This window comes from Convolutriloba macropyga, chromosome 3 (genome assembly GCF_964194025.1).
Source record: "Convolutriloba macropyga chromosome 3, txConMacr16.3, whole genome shotgun sequence".
In the NCBI taxonomy this organism is placed as follows: Eukaryota; Metazoa; Xenacoelomorpha; order Acoela; family Convolutidae; genus Convolutriloba; species Convolutriloba macropyga.
The window spans coordinates 16,839,483-16,856,721 of NC_134470.1; the positions used below are offsets into that span (position 1 = coordinate 16,839,483).

At 35.8% G+C, this 17,239-nt stretch overlaps 1 protein-coding gene across 2 annotated transcripts in view; it reads right to left on the reverse strand.

Moving 5' to 3' along the window:
• Nucleotides 1–16,116, reverse strand: part of LOC142336006 (E3 ubiquitin-protein ligase BRE1B-like) — a 67,960-nt gene extending 51,844 nt beyond the window's left edge. For both annotated transcript variants that reach the window (XM_075384454.1, XM_075384453.1), the window contains exons 1-8: nucleotides 15,867–16,116; nucleotides 13,875–14,059; nucleotides 13,097–13,310; nucleotides 12,855–13,019; nucleotides 8,588–8,751; nucleotides 7,929–8,159; nucleotides 2,706–2,840; nucleotides 1,797–1,970 (exon numbers count right to left, since the gene is read on the reverse strand). In XM_075384454.1, the coding sequence (XP_075240569.1) occupies nucleotides 1,797–1,970; nucleotides 2,706–2,840; nucleotides 7,929–8,159; nucleotides 8,588–8,751; nucleotides 12,855–13,019; nucleotides 13,097–13,310; nucleotides 13,875–14,059; nucleotides 15,867–16,062 (1,464 nt within the window). In that variant the 5' untranslated portion in view covers nucleotides 16,063–16,116. The remainder of the gene's footprint in view (nucleotides 1–1,796; nucleotides 1,971–2,705; nucleotides 2,841–7,928; nucleotides 8,160–8,587; nucleotides 8,752–12,854; nucleotides 13,020–13,096; nucleotides 13,311–13,874; nucleotides 14,060–15,866) is intronic.
• Between the last annotated feature and the right edge of the window lie 1,123 nt (nucleotides 16,117–17,239).

A 17,239-nucleotide genomic window follows, 5' to 3' on the forward strand; every position in this document is an offset into this window, starting at 1 on the left:
GAATGAGCTGTGAATGGATTGGGAAAACCATTTAGAAAAAAATCCGATCCAAAAAATCGAAAAAACAGTAAAAATCAGAGTGAAATTGCCGCATGTGAACAAAAAACCACTATCGAGAAACCGAATTTTTGTTCAAACACCGTTTTCTCACTCTACTTTAAAATTAGAGCAAAAAAATTCACACCGCAAAACCACTCGCTTTTTCGCTCCACTTCCTGTTTCGGCGTGACCAAAATCACTACTCCAATTTGACTTCAAAAATCATGAAAATGTGTGAACAGATCTTAAAAAAAAAGACAGCGCCCCAATACAATTCAAATTCTTTGAATTGTAAAAAATCAAGAGAAGGCCAATAAAAGCCTCAGCTATCGCTGTGCGGCTATTAATCAATAACAGTCTTTAGGTGTAACGTACAATCGGAGCCATTCTCCGATACCAACTTAACAATCTGTTAAGGTATCAAGTTCAGTTTCTTTATATATTCAGTTTGTGCATGGGTTCATTTCGTGGTATTTGTCCCTGAAATATTTTGCATATAGTGCCAAAAGTTTGCTCTGTGATGCTCGTTAAGTATATCCGATCTGAAGTAGTTATTGCACAGGTTTGTTAGTTGGCAGGTGAGTGACCAAAAGTCGGAGTAGCATTTCTTCAGGCAAACGTTGACACAGGTATAAATCTGCATGCTTTGCTTTCTCGTGTTACCGCTATCAGGTCATCGTGACAACACTTTGCAAATCTATAACCACTTTTCGGCAAAGAGTTTCGTAGAGTGGAGTCAAGTTCAGCTCATGGTGAAGTGATAGCGGAAGAAGGTTGATTCTGCTCAGACGTTCCTTGTAATTGTATTTATTAGTGCAGTGGATCCATTTTACTACTTTAAATTGCACGCTCTCAATTGTTTTAAGTTGATTTGTTTGCCTTCCACGGGGAGGAATCGTAAGATAAAATTGGTACAACATAGCATACATTAGCTTTTCTTTCGTTCAGGAAAGTCTCAGTGGCAATATTTCTTTTATGTCTGAACAAGGTTTTCCGGGCTTTTTGGCGTATTGGCTTATGATTTGTGAACTATCAAATCTGTTCCTTTAAGAAGGCTGATAGTCTGGTACTCAATGTCTTCAATTCTTTGGATTATATCTCAGGACTTGTCCTGCTATGTTTTTTTATGCTCACCATGTTTTTGTTCACATGTTTTTTTAGTCCCAAAATGACTTTTGCCGGCTTTCATTAGGTGTTTATATGTTGACTTTGGAATAATATTAGTAACTGATTTTTGCGGTACGCTTTTAGAACAAGCTTTCAGCTATATATTTTCTATTCTGGCCCTTTTGACACCCGGTCGACCTTTACACAAGCAAATGTCAGGGTAGGAGATTTTGGGCACAGCAAACCGACTTGTCTAGTTTTACCGCCTGTTCTTTCGTCTCAGCCGCCAACAGCTTTCGCTGCTCGAATATGTTGATAGAGTCCGATGTACAAAAGACATTTTTGCAACGCGAGAGTACTTCTGAAGCTGTAATAACTGCCACTACGCAAAATTTGCCATCAATAACCGAATTTATTAGCCGACCCCAGCAGAGTTGGGCTATTACTGATAGGCCCCAAATACTTGGTATATTGATCACGTGTAAGTTTGTGTTAACTGCAAATCAAATTCCAAAGGCCACAGGCATGGCCTTGCTCTGCTAGAATTATAGTGCATGTAACAAATTTCTCTCACCGATAACTTATAATTCTATTTCAGTGCATTCAATAATTGGTTTAATTATTTTTTTAGCTTCTCTGCCTGTTCATACCTCCATCTGTTCAATGTGTTTCCTGTGATTTGTCTTGGTGCCTTGGAGCAGGTTGCGCATCTCGTCCAGCTGGTACTTGAGCTGTTGGTTCTCATTGAATATCACACTGAACTTACTCTGCAGCACCTTGTACTCACAGCTACTAGTGATCCTATCCTCAGGAAGATTCTTGAACTGAAAAAGATACAAAAATTTGAAATCCAATTTTATGACTGTTCTCTTGACAACCCCGTGTAACAAACTTTTATAAAATTGAAAGGCGTGCCAAAACTATTTCTGTCAACATGGTGCCGTAACAAACATTGGAATAAAACCGGTTTCGGAACCGCCCCCACCCCAACGAAAGCATCCCATTTTGTTTTAGGACATACTCCCCTCAGAAATAAACCCCCCACTTGTCTGTTCAAGAGTTGCGCCTTTGGCTATGCCTTACCGGTCCGTGTGACTTGATATGAAACTATCACAGCCGAACAAATTATCACGACCAAAATTCAATTTTAAAATGGGGGTTTATTTCCTGGGGGGTTTATTTCCTACACCCGAATCAAACAATCTAAAACACTATCAATAAATACGTTAAACTTTTTTGAACAAATAATTTTAAAGAGATCCATCATTAATATCCTAATCTACATCTGGATCGATGCTCGAATAGTAAAAACCTTCATCTTCATGCATTATTTATAGGATGCGTATTTCGAATGAGTAAAATGAAACCGTACCGGAGAGTCACCAAAATATATATGGTAAAAATTGGACTGTGTTAAACGTCAGAGGTTGGAATGAGCACAACTAATTTTCAAGATAATTTTCCTCTCACATGACACCGTGCAATATAGTACCGGACTCTTGGATTTAATTACTGATAGATTCAATTGCGTTTAAGAATAATGGTTATTATCAACTAACATCTAAGGTAGCTTCTTCTAATGCTTTCTTCAGATTCGCTATCTCCTGTCCATATGACTCGATTGTTTCCTCCTTGCGAGCCAAAGTTGCACGCAAGTAATCTTCTCCATCTTCTCCACTTCCACAAGCCATTTTCTAAAAAAAAACCAGGCAAATAAACAATGATTTTCTAATAGCTAACAAATTTCTCTTTGAAATAATGCATGATCAAAAAATTTATAAAAACAATTAAAAAAACGGAAATGTCAGCCGTGCCAATCTAAAAAATGACACAGGCGCAAAAATTCCACTACAAAATGGTTAAATTAGTCAGAAAATTGTTTTGACGTTTTACAGCTTAACCAGTCACAATGAAAATCGAAGCAAACAAACAAAAGCACAACTGGAAAACTGTAGCAACGAACGAAACGGTCGTACCGATTAAAATTCTGGAATCTAACTGAATAACGTCAGGCGAATTTCTCCCAAACACCCGAAGAGGCTTTGGTAAATGGTCTTAAGGAGGTTAGCTTAACGAATCGGTGCGTAGGCGTTTGGGTCAGACCTCTTAAAAACTCCATCTTCACCATGAATTTCTGCATCCTCGATAGCGTCATTTATTTGTCCCGTAGGAGCAAACCGTAGCTTTGAGAACTGCGAAGGACCTTAATTTTATCAGTATATCCCGTTTTCGAGGACGAAAAGTCAAATAGTCGGACTAAAAACCGATCAACCGGACGCCGTCCAACGAAGACCAAAAGGATCCAAAAAGCACACGATTCTATTGGATGGCAGCTCAACAAACCCCACAAATTGAAAAATTCTACTCGAAATCCTAGTTGAAACAAGCTAACAGTATTAACTGAAAACAAAAAACAACCGACTAACGTCGGGCAAACTGCTCTCAAATGACCAGCGAGAGGTTGGCTCTTCGATATTACCCTACTGGGGCTCAGAGATGCCAAAATTTCTTAAAGAACCGCCTTTCTTACCATGAAATTGTCTCCTCAAAACAGTTTTGGCGACTCGAATACTTAGACAGGTTAGGGGTAAGGATCTAAGCGAAAGCTTCATATTTACTTCACTCAACTTAGATTATGTCCTCAATTGACACAATTTGAGGACAACAAAACGAACCTCAATTCTTCCGCCTTTAGGTCACTGACAAGGACGAACAAGCCAAACTTGAACCAAAGATATCCTGACCTACGCTTCACTCCAATAAAAAATCAAAACAGCTTTAAAAAAACCAATCCAAATTGACGCACATGAACATAACACCGGTAGCGAGAAAACTAAATTTTACTCAAACACTATATTTTGTCACTTTACTTTAAAAATAGAGTGAATAAAACTCAACTCCAAAAAACCACTCGCTTTTTGCTCCAGTTCCAAATGGGGCGACCCAAATCATCATTTCAATTTGAATTGGAAAATCATGAGAATGTGTAAACAGGTCTTAAAAGCGCCTCAAAACAATTCAAATTCTTTGAATTGTAAAAAAAAGAATTGCTCTTCGATTCGTTTAAAACACAATATCAAATAAAGCCTCGCCCATGACTAAGTGGGTATGCAAAGTCCGTGTTAACCATAGTACTGGCTTAGGCAACTTAAATCTACTTTCTATCCTCACTTGATTACAATTAATTACAACGCATTTTGTTTTAGGATTGCGAATGCATAACATTCGAATAACCTCGTCTTAACATCTGCTAACAATTGTCCAAAAAAGCCACTCTCAAATGACATCTGATGACTAGCTCGTACGAAACATTTTCGTAAAACAACGCAGCTAACCATACGTGAATAGATGCGCTAAATTGAGAATCTTATAGACCAACTAGTTTATTTAGAACACTTATACATAAGAATCAATAATACTCGAACAAAGCATTACATAGCTCTAATGGTACTCTTACGACTTTGCATACAATAAAGATAGAAAGATTTTGCATGGAAACTTGGTTACTTAAACTAAGACAACTTAGGACTTTTTTTCAACTGTCAGCTTTACATTTTGCGTAGCGATATCGCTAACTTAGGCCTTTTATTTTGGCTTTCCTTGAGTGTTTGCTTGAAATTCATCTTTCCAGGGAAATCAATGGGGGATTACATCTGTAAAATTAGTGACGACTAGCATTTCTACAAATACTGCAAACATGACATTTTCATTGGAGATGATTGAAAATGCAAAGCAGATTAAAATGGGTTTTTTATTGTTAAGCTCCAATATTAAAATAGCCGGCAAAATTCCTCCGTTGAACCAATTGACACACATCTGGATTGAAACATAAAAGAAAAAAGAAGAGATCGAAAATGACAGTGCGTCAAAAAGCATTCTAATTAGGGTTGTAGTTTATTAGAGTATAAAATTGTACTTAATTCAGCTTCTCAACCGAAAGCTTTTAAGCCTTATAGTAATGTCAGCTAGCAATCGCTCTGATGAACTTTGATAATCTAATGCACTGACTTGATGACGGGGCTCTACCGGTTTAGCCGTTTCTTTTGATTTTGCAACTTTGACCTTGACCGTAATCACTATGTTGCGTAACTCATGGAGTGAAAGGATTAACAATTCATTTAGTAGAAACAGCGAAGGGAGGCAAGTCAGGAGTCAAACAAAAAATTAGTGACTTATGTACAATGAAAAACGCGATGAAAAGGTAAAACGAATTAATAAAAGGAGAGCACCTAAAAATAGCCGTTTAAGCAGTTGAACAAAGCCGGTAGATTGCCGGAATAGCTGAAAAAGATAAGACTTGCCTGCCGTATAAGAGATAAACATATACAGATTTAAGTTGAAAAATTTATCTACGCCGCTCAAAGAGCTATGTAAAAAAAAACTTTTTTTTCAACTGTCAGCTTTACATTTTGCGTAGCGATATCGCTAACTTAGGCCTTTTATTTTGGCTTTCCTTGGGTGTTTGCTTGAAATTCATCTTTCCAGGGAAATCAATGGGGGATTACATCTGTAAAATTAGTGACGACTAGCATTTCTACAAATACTGCAAACATGACATTTTCATTGGAGATGATTGAAAATGCAAAGCAGATTAAAATGGGTTTTTTATTGTTAAGCTCCAATATTAAAATAGCCGGCAAAATTCCTCCGTTGAACCAATTGACACACATCTGGATTGAAACATAAAAGAAAAAAGAAGAGATCGAAAATGACAGTGCGTCAAAAAGCATTCTAATTAGGGTTGTAGTTTATTAGAGTATAAAATTGTACTTAATTCAGCTTCTCAACCGAAAGCTTTTAAGCCTTATAGTAATGTCAGCTAGCAATCGCTCTGATGAACTTTGATAATCTAATGCACTGACTTGATGACGGGGCTCTACCGGTTTAGCCGTTTCTTTTGATTTTGCAACTTTGACCTTGACCGTAATCACTATGTTGCGTAACTCATGGAGTGAAAGGATTAACAATTCATTTAGTAGAAACAGCGAAGGGAGGCAAGTCAGGAGTCAAACAAAAAATTAGTGACTTATGTACAATGAAAAACGCGATGAAAAGGTAAAACGAATTAATAAAAGGAGAGCACCTAAAAATAGCCGTTTAAGCAGTTGAACAAAGCCGGTAGATTGCCGGAATAGCTGAAAAAGATAAGACTTGCCTGCCGTATAAGAGATAAACATATACAGATTTAAGTTGAAAAATTTATCTACGCCGCTCAAAGAGCTATGTAAAAAACATTCAGCGATAAATTAATAAAGCTTGTTAAAACCACTGCTCAGAATCTTTTCATTAGGGACCTTCACTACATACACATAAGAGTTCCTTTGACCTTAAACTAATTCAAATTAAACTTAAGTTCTGAAGTGCAAAAGTCATTTTATTGAGTGAGGTACGTCCCGTATGATCAAAATCTAATCACGCAAATGATCTAAAAACGTTGGCTAAAGAGAGTGAGAAATGACGTCACGGGTGCAAATGCCGTTAGTGAGAGGAAGACGTCATTCAGAAAATTTGAAATCTTCAGCTTTGCTGTGTGAACAAAAAACATAGCCGGAAGAATTCCGGAAACGACTCGAAGTAGAAAATTGACCATCTTCACTGACCTAATGCATAGTCTACATAATAATATTAAACATTTCGAAACAACAACCGTTTTTGAAAATATCAGGTAGCTGACAAAATCAGATACACAATCTGATAAAACTAACCTAAGCTGCAACTCCAAAAATAACTATTGGTTAAGGAACCTGTTATACAGATAGTTTGCAACAAAAAACAAACAACTGACAGACAACCCAATACTCAACCAAATTTTGACCGAGAACTAATAAACAACAATTAAAATATAAGAAGAGCAAAAAAATAAAATTATTAGAACCGTTGTTGAATTTAATTAAGCAAAATTTGCTTTGCTTAGCTCTCAAGATTCTTCCCAACCATTATTTGACAAAAAAATTATAACTCTTTCTACCAGATGAATCACTTATCCAAAACGCAAGAAAAAAATTTTGTTTGCGTGAGAAAATTGCCGCGACTAGATTTGAGGTATCACCTCATAGTAGCAACACCTAAAATGTAACTCTCAACTCATAATTGACAGAGAAAAACTACAGCAGGAAGCGTAAGGTCAGAAAAATAGTAAAAAACAAAAAATAGACAAAATCGGCAAAATTTGCCTCAGTTTAGCCAATTTTTCTCAAAAATATTAATCATAGTGAACGCCCAATAAAACTACTACAGCAACTAGGTTCAATCCCACAACTCCGCAAATGCTAAAAAAATGAAGAAGAATACAAAAAAGCAAAAAAGCTGAAATTAGGCAAAATGGTAAAAATTGATGAAGATTGGATCTAAATTTGTAAAATTTGCTTCAGATGGTTAAAAATGCTTCCAAACACAAATACTAGTTAAGATAATTATGACAAACACCTTTGATTGAAAAAAAGTGGAACTAAAACTAAAAAAAAAAACAGCTTGAAAAAGCCGCATGTGATCAAAAAATTTTGCTCGCTTAGCGAAAGGTTTTTCACAATTAATTTTCTCGCTCTTAAAAAAGTCATTCACGGAACGCAGCGCATGATCAAAAAACTTATATCGGTTAGCAAAAATCTGTTTGCTATGACAGCTTTTCTCACTTTCGCTTTTAGATCAAAATGCCACATGAACAAAACTATTTCCTATAAAAAACAAGGGACCGAGAGAAAACCAATACTCCTTTTCGAGTCGAAAAAAACCAAGAGCACCGCAATATACCTCCGCTCAGCTTACAGCTATAAAAAACTTACAGAAGATCCGGGAGTCAAGGGAGTTCCCAATTTGCCTCCTTGTGCACTGGAGGGGTCCACGACACGGGAGAGAGGCTTGCCTCCATTCTGCAACGCATCAACTAGCAGTCGCTCAAACTTATCGGCCTTCAGTCTAGACTGACTTAAATCGTGCTCCAAATCTTCAATCTTTTCTGTCAACTCCTCGTTCTCTTCCTGGCATCTCATCAGTTTATCACGCGTGTCTAGCATCTGAAAGGTACATCTAAGTATCTGACTCAATTACGTTACATATTGTATAAAGTAAGGTAACTACATGAATTATTGAAGCATTGATGTATTTTTAAACTGAGCAGAAAAAAATTGGTAACAAAATTCTACCGAGTGAAAAGTTCCCAAAAATCAACCACCAAAAAGATGGCCCTTGTCACTCTCCTAGTTTGAGATGACAAGCTCCCAATCTCCAAGCTCTAGATGACAAGAATTGATGCAAAATTTGAGACGACTGATGCAGCGTTCAGAGCAAAGTATGCTTAATTTGTTCAAACGACGGCAGCGAATTTACAATTTACATGACCCCTAAATTAGCTTATAGAGATTAAGTTTTGATTTCCAATGCTTCTTTATACTTCATTTAATTAGTACATAATTTGGAATGAAATAACTAAATTCCAGCAAACCTGTAAGCTGGAGTGATCAAATTTCTGGTGGAGTGCATTCAACTGGGCTGTCAGTCTGTCGTTGCCGTCCACCACATGTAATACATACTCCTTGAATGACGTCATTACAGCTTCACTATCCCCATTGTTCTCCTCAGCCCACATCACTTCGTCCGATAACACATCTGTATACATACTTGAGGTTAAAAAATGTTACATTATTTTCTTTTAGAAAAAAGTTGGCTAAATCCAGAACGATCATCTGAGCCCGCTACGTTGAACTCACTATTAGGGCGGAAAAAACAATCAATTCACGAAAAATGATCAGACAAAACCAAAACATTGCCTGTAGATTGCGCAAAAATAGCCGCGATTAACTGACCTGCATTCCATATTGAATTTGAAACAGCCAAGAAAAAAATTGACGCGAGTCATGTTTTTATGTGCGGTGCAGTTTTAGTCAACCGAGGAAACAATGTCGATTTAGCTTCTACGCTTGAAGGCTTCGACGCTTATTACTAAAAGCTATCATGATTGGTGCTGAACTTAGATTGCATAGATTACATAATGAGTTAACAATTTATACAATTTACACTATTGTGTAATAAATACAGTCAGGTTTATATTGTTAAAAAAAGCGAACTAAAAGAAGCCCAGTGAAATCGACAAAGCGCACTTTGTCGATTTCACTTCATTTAGTTGGCTGTTTTAGCAATATAGTAAAGCTGACTGTATTTATTGTTCCGACCCCCCTTGAGGGGGGAGGAACTATATACTCAAATGTGTTTTTTTTGTACAGACAATTTTCGCGATCGATATATTAAACGCAGAGAGTTGAGACTGGTATCATTAGAAAGCTCGTCCAGCGTAGAATATGGAATTAAAAAGATTTTCTTAATTTTCGTTTTTTACAGGGAGGTATCGAAGTTTGAACTTCCGACAAAAGTAGAGTGAATTCCGTTGTTTTTATTCACATTTTCCGGAATTTTTGCCTAACTTTCGTCAATTTTGCAAAAATTTGTTAAAATTTTTAAGAATAGTGTTGTTGATTTTTGTTTTCAAAGACAAAAACGTATTGTTGATTGTTTTGATTTAATTTTTTTAGTAAAAAATTCGGGCTAAATATTTCAAAATTCAGCCTTTTTCATCAAAAAAAGCTCATAATAAGCTTCTTTAGTCCACTTTGATTTAATCTGTCGGAAGTACACCCCCAAACAACACTAATACAATATTTGTAGACTCAAAGGGGGGCTGTTCCTGCTTCAATTTCTGTTGAGAGTGCTCTGTAATTAGAACTTTGCCGTTTTTTGCTAACTTTACTCGTTGATTATCAAAAATGCAGAATTTATTTAAGTTTTTAACTAACAAATTATCAACATCTGTAGCATTAATAAAATTAAGTGTTTCTAATGGACGATAAGCATTAGCAGGGCTTGTTTTGGATTCTAATCATTCCGTCTTTTTTAAAAGAAATGTAAGAACAGAACATATCAAATCAAAACTCAGGAGTGACAGGTCCCATTGGCTTCTTCAGCAACTCTAAGCTAATGCATTTAGTTTTAAAGCTGAAAGCTTATGGTTGTTTTGACTTTAAAAAATATTTGATTTTTAAATAAAAAATGGCTTAATGAACTTTTCCTCTATTTTTTTCTCAATTTGGTCAACTTGTAGCTTAGTGTTAGCAAAGAAAGAAAACTGCTCCATTCTACTGAAAATTTAATCGTTATTGCGGTTTTTAGCCTTAAGTTATTGTTTTCTGGCTTTAATACTTTTAGATTTCAGACTTTTTTTATTTTTAGATTTTTGCCAGTTTTTCACGTTTTCTTGCTTTGTCACAGTATCAGATTATTGACAGTTCTCATATCACATTATTGCCCTTCAAAAGAAGGCACAATTGAACATACTAAAATCCTGAAAGATATAGACTATAGTTTTAACGGCTTCGACACTTCTTTCTTGAAGAGATAATTAAATTTTTTAATTTTGTCTTTTACTCTTGTTTTTAACTTTGTCTTTTTAGTCGTATGAAATTTCCTGTATAATGACAGGTTTCAATGGCTTTTCAAAGAAGAAGAAATGAGCCGATATTCTGATATTAGTAGATAGCTCATCGCTTTCATGACTTTTAAAATCAATGGTTTTCCAAAATAAAAAACTTTTTATTGTGTTTTTGTTACCTAGTCTCGTTAATTACAGGTCAAATATGACATTATTGGTGTCAAAGGAATGTGTCAAAAAGGATTGGTGTCACAAAATCTAATACTTTGAAAGAATTCGTTATGAGCTTACTGGCTTCGACACCCAATTTTCACAAAAAAAGTAAATTAATTTGATTTTTGTCCTAATTGACGTTCTTTTTGCATACGCAAGACATATTCTGGATAATTGCAGGTCTCAAGCTCTTTCTTTTGGCAAACAAATGAATATATTTAATTAATCCATTTTGTAAAAAATTTCTTTCATTACTTTGAAAGTAATTTTGTTTCGAAAAAAATCAAAACTATTACTTACTTTTGGCCTTTTTTTCTTCTATGTCTACTAGTTACCTAGTCTCATTAATGAAAGGCCACATACTACATTGTCAGTGTCTGAAGAAGCCGCAATCGAACATATTTTGAGGGCAAAAAATGGCTTTACGATTTTGACAACTTTTTCTGGCAAGTTTTAATTGAATTTTTGTTTGTTTTTTTATTAATCTTTTTAGCCGCATTAAAAATTGAATAAGGACGGGTCTTAATACCTTTTTATAGAAACATTGGTCATCGTAAACCTTTGGTACATTTCACTTGGTTTCTAATGGTTTTCATTACTTTGAAGTTAATTGTTTAAAAAAAATAAGCGAATTTTTTTAAGTTTGCTGTTTTTGTTCTTTTTCTCTAATTGTTACCAAACGTTTTTATGGACTGGTCCCATTTCCTCTTTTCCGGTGATTTATATATTTGTTTATTTTCAGTTTTATCTGACGGTATGCTGACTTTGTTATTAAGTTCTGTTTTCTAAAACGGACAAAGTTATTGATGTAATTAATGTTTGTTGTTGTTTGATTTTGCTGTTCGTCTTCACTCCCTTTCTTAATATTGGCATGTCTTATCAATCTAGTGCATCATTTTTACTCCACTGAAATATTTGCTTGGGAGGCTGTCTTTTCGTTCACACTTTTTTGATAAATACTTGGTTTTTTGGGATTCCCAAAAACAATTATTGGGTTTTTCTATCTGTTCCTCATTCGGTAGACACTTATGCCAAAATTGTGGATGAGCGGAGTCGGAACCTTATGTGCGATTGCACATTACCGAGCCTCCTTGTTACAAAATAGCTTAAATTGTATGCATTTTTAACTCATTAGTTTTAACATTCACGACGACAATCGTCGGTACACCGACGCAAAAAACATAAGCAACAAAAAATATATAACAGCTCTTCTGAAGCTTGAATATTCTAGGAATGACACCTGCAACAACAGTTCGAAAACAATCACAACAGAAAAAAAACAAAAAAAACAGTGAAAAGAGTAGTCACCTAAACATACTCCCTTGAAAAATTTCACAATTTTCTTGCCTTGAAAATACTCCAATTTTTCATTTCCTTAGAGGATCTAGGTTAACAAGTATCATCCTTGCAATTTTAGTACAAATTGATTTCGCTAATGAAAAAACAACCATTAGCCAGAAGAAATCACGAAAAACGCATAAAAATTGAAAACCAGTTTAGAAAACTGAGTCATGAAATACATCCGCAACATAAATTTTTAAAATGCTTTGCAAATTCACCACGAGCATAGAAACGAGTACAATAAGCCCAAAGAAACTTTGGACAATTTCGATCGTTGACACAGCTTAGATACTTACATTGTTTCCGTTTGTTGCCACAAAACATTGTTTCAGAGCTACCATGATCGGTTGAATTAAACTCGTTGACAAAAAGTATAGGATGCAGAACAAGATTTAAGTGACCCAATTGTAACTTCAAATTTTAAATAGCGTCCAGTTTAACTTTGAGGAGGTCTGAAGGTCAGAAGGCAGAACTTAAATGTACTTACTCAGCCAAGACAAAAAACTTTGTCTAAGCAAAAAAAAAAACAAAGGCTTCATTTCACTTTCAATGGGGTGGGAGGATAGATATTAAACCTACTAGCAGGATAGATATTAGACCTACAGTGTTCATCAAACTATACAGTCTGCGAAGAACGTGTTTGTACTAGATTTTGAGGCAACTTTTTGAGTTGTAACAAAATTCTCCACTGAGCAATCAAAATTGAAAAGGAGTGAAAAGACAATGAAACAAATACCTTTCAGTTTGGTGAAGAACTCATTGACTAGAGTGCGCTCTGTTTCAATAGAGTAAACTAAATTCTGCATAATCTTGGATGTAAAGTTGACTCTAGAAGAAAGGCTCTCTTCCAACTCCGTCTTCTCACTAGTTTTCAGATGCCTCAGGAATGACTCATTGTGTCCTAAACACCCACCAAATACTTTACGTTGATTGCGGTCAGAATCTTGATTTCAATTTTGACATCTAAACTTGAACTACCTTTTTTGTTCGTAGAAGCAGCAGACAAAGAGTCACTGTTGCTCTCCTCGTCATTTTCCCCGTGCCCTGTGACATCAGCATGGGATGAATTTGAGTTCTCCCACTTGACACTATTGGGAAGAGGTTCAAACCCAAGGTTCAGATCTATTAGGAACTCTTTGTATCTCTCCTCATTCTTCAATCTGCCAACTAACAGCTTCAGGTTTTCATCCAACTGAAAAGAACAGCCGCCGACTATAATTACATTGCTGCTCGCTATCCTTACCGATTAAATTTCCACATATGCGAAGGGGATTCAAATGACGTTCAAAAAACCAAAGCTCAAAAATCATATCAACATCCTCAGTTGAAATAACATCAGCAGCATTACTAATCAATTAACTAAGCTGTTAACCCCCCGATGAACAGTAGGAAAATTTCAAACAATGGCCAAAAACCGCTCTTGCGATTGGAGTACGAACTTCGGTCGCACTTTTCTCGGTCCTGTTGCTTTATGAAGACTAAAAAATTGTATTCAATTCAGCGAAAAAGTGGTGTAGAGCAGCTTAAATCAGCAAATAGCATTATGCTGTTGATTACTGATAATTATGCTCTTCGTGGAAGACATTCAATTTGAGATCAAATTCTGCATCGACAAAATCAACTTTTTAAAATCTAAAGAACAGCAATTCTAGTTTAATTGCTATCCCATAAGGCGAGACGCAAGACATTTCAAGCATTTTGCTCTCGTTTAAATATACAACACCAATTGAAAAACGATCAAAAACGAGAAATTAACCTGTATCCAGAACTTGTTGACAGTTGCGAGTGTATCGTCATTGAGTGCCTGGAGTTGTTGCATGTCATTGATACGTTTCTGCAGCTCGTCCTCCTTGTCCTTTTGGGTTTCCAACTGCTGGGCCAATTTCCTGTTTTGGAACACCAGCACACGCAGCTCCATTTCCTCAGATGTACCAACTTTGCCTAGAACAACATTGCTTCTAGATTTCTGTAGGGAAGTACGAACACATCAAGGATCAAAACCAGTTTCAAGGCACCTGCTACAGAATGCCCATTTGTGTAATGCCCAAGAAATTGAAAACATAGCTGGCAGATTGCCAGAAAATAGCCGCAATAGATTTGTAGATCGGCAGTCTAAGAAAACAGTAAAAAAGACAGACCAAAAAAATTCGTCTTTTCATTGAAGGCTGATCTGTTATATTTTGATTAAAAATCTGTATAATTTGTTGCTGCTATTAGCTGATCTCAAATAACCTTCATTTAGAGTGACACACGCCCAATCGACCTTATCTCTTTGAATTAAAGTAAATAAAAGTCAATTTCAAAGTGAGGAAGTCATTTTTGAGAGTGAGGTAAGTCAAGTGTGACCGAAAATTTAATCACGCGCATGAACAAAAAAACTCGCTCCACTAAGAGCGAAAAATGACGTCACACATGCAATTCAGTTGAAATTGCATGAACGAATGAACAAAAAGTGGCTGTGACGTCATATGGTCGTAACAAAAATCATGACGACGAAATAAAAAAACATAGCAGGACAAGTCCTGACGTACAATTCAAAGAATTTTCATTGACTTAACAAAAAAAAACTAGACCTAGAATGGAATATCAGTGAATTGAGAAAACCATTTAAAAAAATCAGATAAAAAAAACAAAAAAACCCAAAAAATCAATGTCAAAATGCCGCATGTGAACAAAAAAAACTACTGTCGAGAAATTAAAATTTAATTCAAACAAAAAACTAGGCCTAGAAAGAGCTGTGAATGGATTGGGAAAACCATTTAGAAAAAAATCCGATCCAAAAAATCGAAAAAACCGTAAAAATCAGAGTGAAATTGCCGCATGTGAACAAAAAATCACTACCGAGAAACCGAATTTTTGTTCAAACACCGTTTTCTCACTCTACTTTAAAATTAGAGCGAAAAAAATTCACGCCGCAAAACCACTCGCTTTTTCGCTCCACTTCCTGTTTCGGCGTGACCAAAATCACTACTCCAATTTGACTTCAAAAATCATGAAAATGTGTGAATAGATCTTAAAAAAAAGACAGCGCCCCAATACAATTCAAATTCTTTGAATTGTAAAAAACCAAGAGAAGGCCAATAATAGCCCCAGCTATCGCTGTGCGGCTATTAAAGAAAAACTTACTATCAGGCAATGGACATGTTAAAAACGTTCCTAAAAATAAAATAGCTCAAATACTTCCTAAAACGTTCAATTACATTTCCTTCCTACGTTTACAACTATTATTATGATCTAGGTCACCGCAGCTCTCGCTCCTGACTTGGAACTATTTTGAGTTTAACTAGCAAATCACATTATAGTTTCGATTTGCATGAGAACGGTTTTATCCAATTCTCAGCAGGCTATGGCAAAATCCCATACCATACTTTCCTCAGTACAAACGATACCGGTATTATTATCAAAGTTCCATGCTCAAGGGAGCAATATTCTCGAAAATAAACACAGAATTGACGAGTCCTTTACTGAATCAATAAAGTAATATAATTGTAGTCGTCCGCAGCATTGACGAACAAAAAGTGGTAGCACTACCGGAACAAACTTTCGGAAACGGCATGCAATTCGCTCTAGTTTTCAAAGCAGATATCTGCTAACAATTGACAACGGACCGAAAGAATACACATGCCGCTACTCTTTTCGTACACAGACAGTAATAGGAATTTATCACTGTTTTTTCACCACCACAGCATAAAGATACTAAAAAAGAAGAGAAATTTCTACACAAATAACAGCTCTCAGAAATCTCTACCTATGGACACTGGTGGGATTACAGCCGTTTTCTTGCTACTCGGAGGACCGTTCTCGTTCTCGTCACTTGGCTCCTCTTTCTTCACCACCACAACACTCGAGGATGCTGAGGCGGAAGAGCCCTGTGAGCCCAGAGGTGTGTCATGTCCACTTGTTCCCTCTGCTGACATTGCACTCTGAGGTCGCTTGGATGCCATTAAGAGGATGTGTACTCGACCTGATCAGAACATCTGAAAAGTGTGATAAAATCTCCAGGTTTCTGGCTCTATTTGAGAAAAATCAATGCCTCCACCTCACGCATAGAAATATAATCGTACGACTTAGTATTTTGGTATTCTTGTCTGTGGGATACATACAACAATGATGTCAACCTTAAGTTTGAACTAAACTTTGGATAATACTCAACCTAACTTTATCAACTTGACTCTGGATACCATGTTGTTTAACCATTTAAGTTCCACATTAGGTACGCCTCCGGGTAGATTACGTAGTCTGTATTGATAATTATTACATGTTCCTTGTTCCTACTCCCAAAGGTGGTAATGGGGGTAAGGCACGTTATACCATCGCTACTTTTGGTGTTAAGCCGATTTTGGTGGACCGATATCTTTTTTACGCAGATTTTAAAAATTAGTATCATTGGAAAGCTCTTGAAAACAGAATACCAATGTTGGAGAAATTTTCGAGTTTTCTAGAAGAAAAATTAAGGAAAACTTTTCACCTTTTCGTATGTACATATTTTTTAGGATTTCATAGATTAAATTTACTAAGTACTTTGTTAACTGCGATGGTGATTGCTGATCACAGCTATTATTGGTCTTCCCTTACTTTAAAAATAGAAGAATTTTAATTGTATTGGCGCGCTGTGTTTCTTCTAAAAACTTTTGTTGTCAATAATAGGTGATTTCAATCACGTTGATTTAAATAAACAAAAAGCGATCAGTTTTAAGACGTGAAACTTTCAATTAACTTCAAAAAGGGTGCGAAAAAAATGATTCAAAGAACTCTCAGTCTTTGAATTTCCCGAAGGGCCGCTAATGGTTTTGGTTACTTGATCCTATTTGTTTTCGTTAAAATTTCTTAATTTTTAAGTTCAGTGCTACTTTAAAGTTCTTTTTGTTGTCCTGTCTCATTATTGAATAGTTTCATTGTCTCTCTAATTTCTCTAGTGAGGCATGATTGAAGCAATTTAATCAATTGAATTAGAAGATAACCTTTTCAACAGCTTTGACACAACTTACAATCAAAATTAATTTTGTCAATTTTGTAGTTATTTTTCTTTTTCTAACAATTTGTCTAGTTAATGAATAGTCTCCTCTACCCTCTCAAAAGTCGTAACTCAAATTTAGGGTTTAAAAATCAATCTAAACGTTT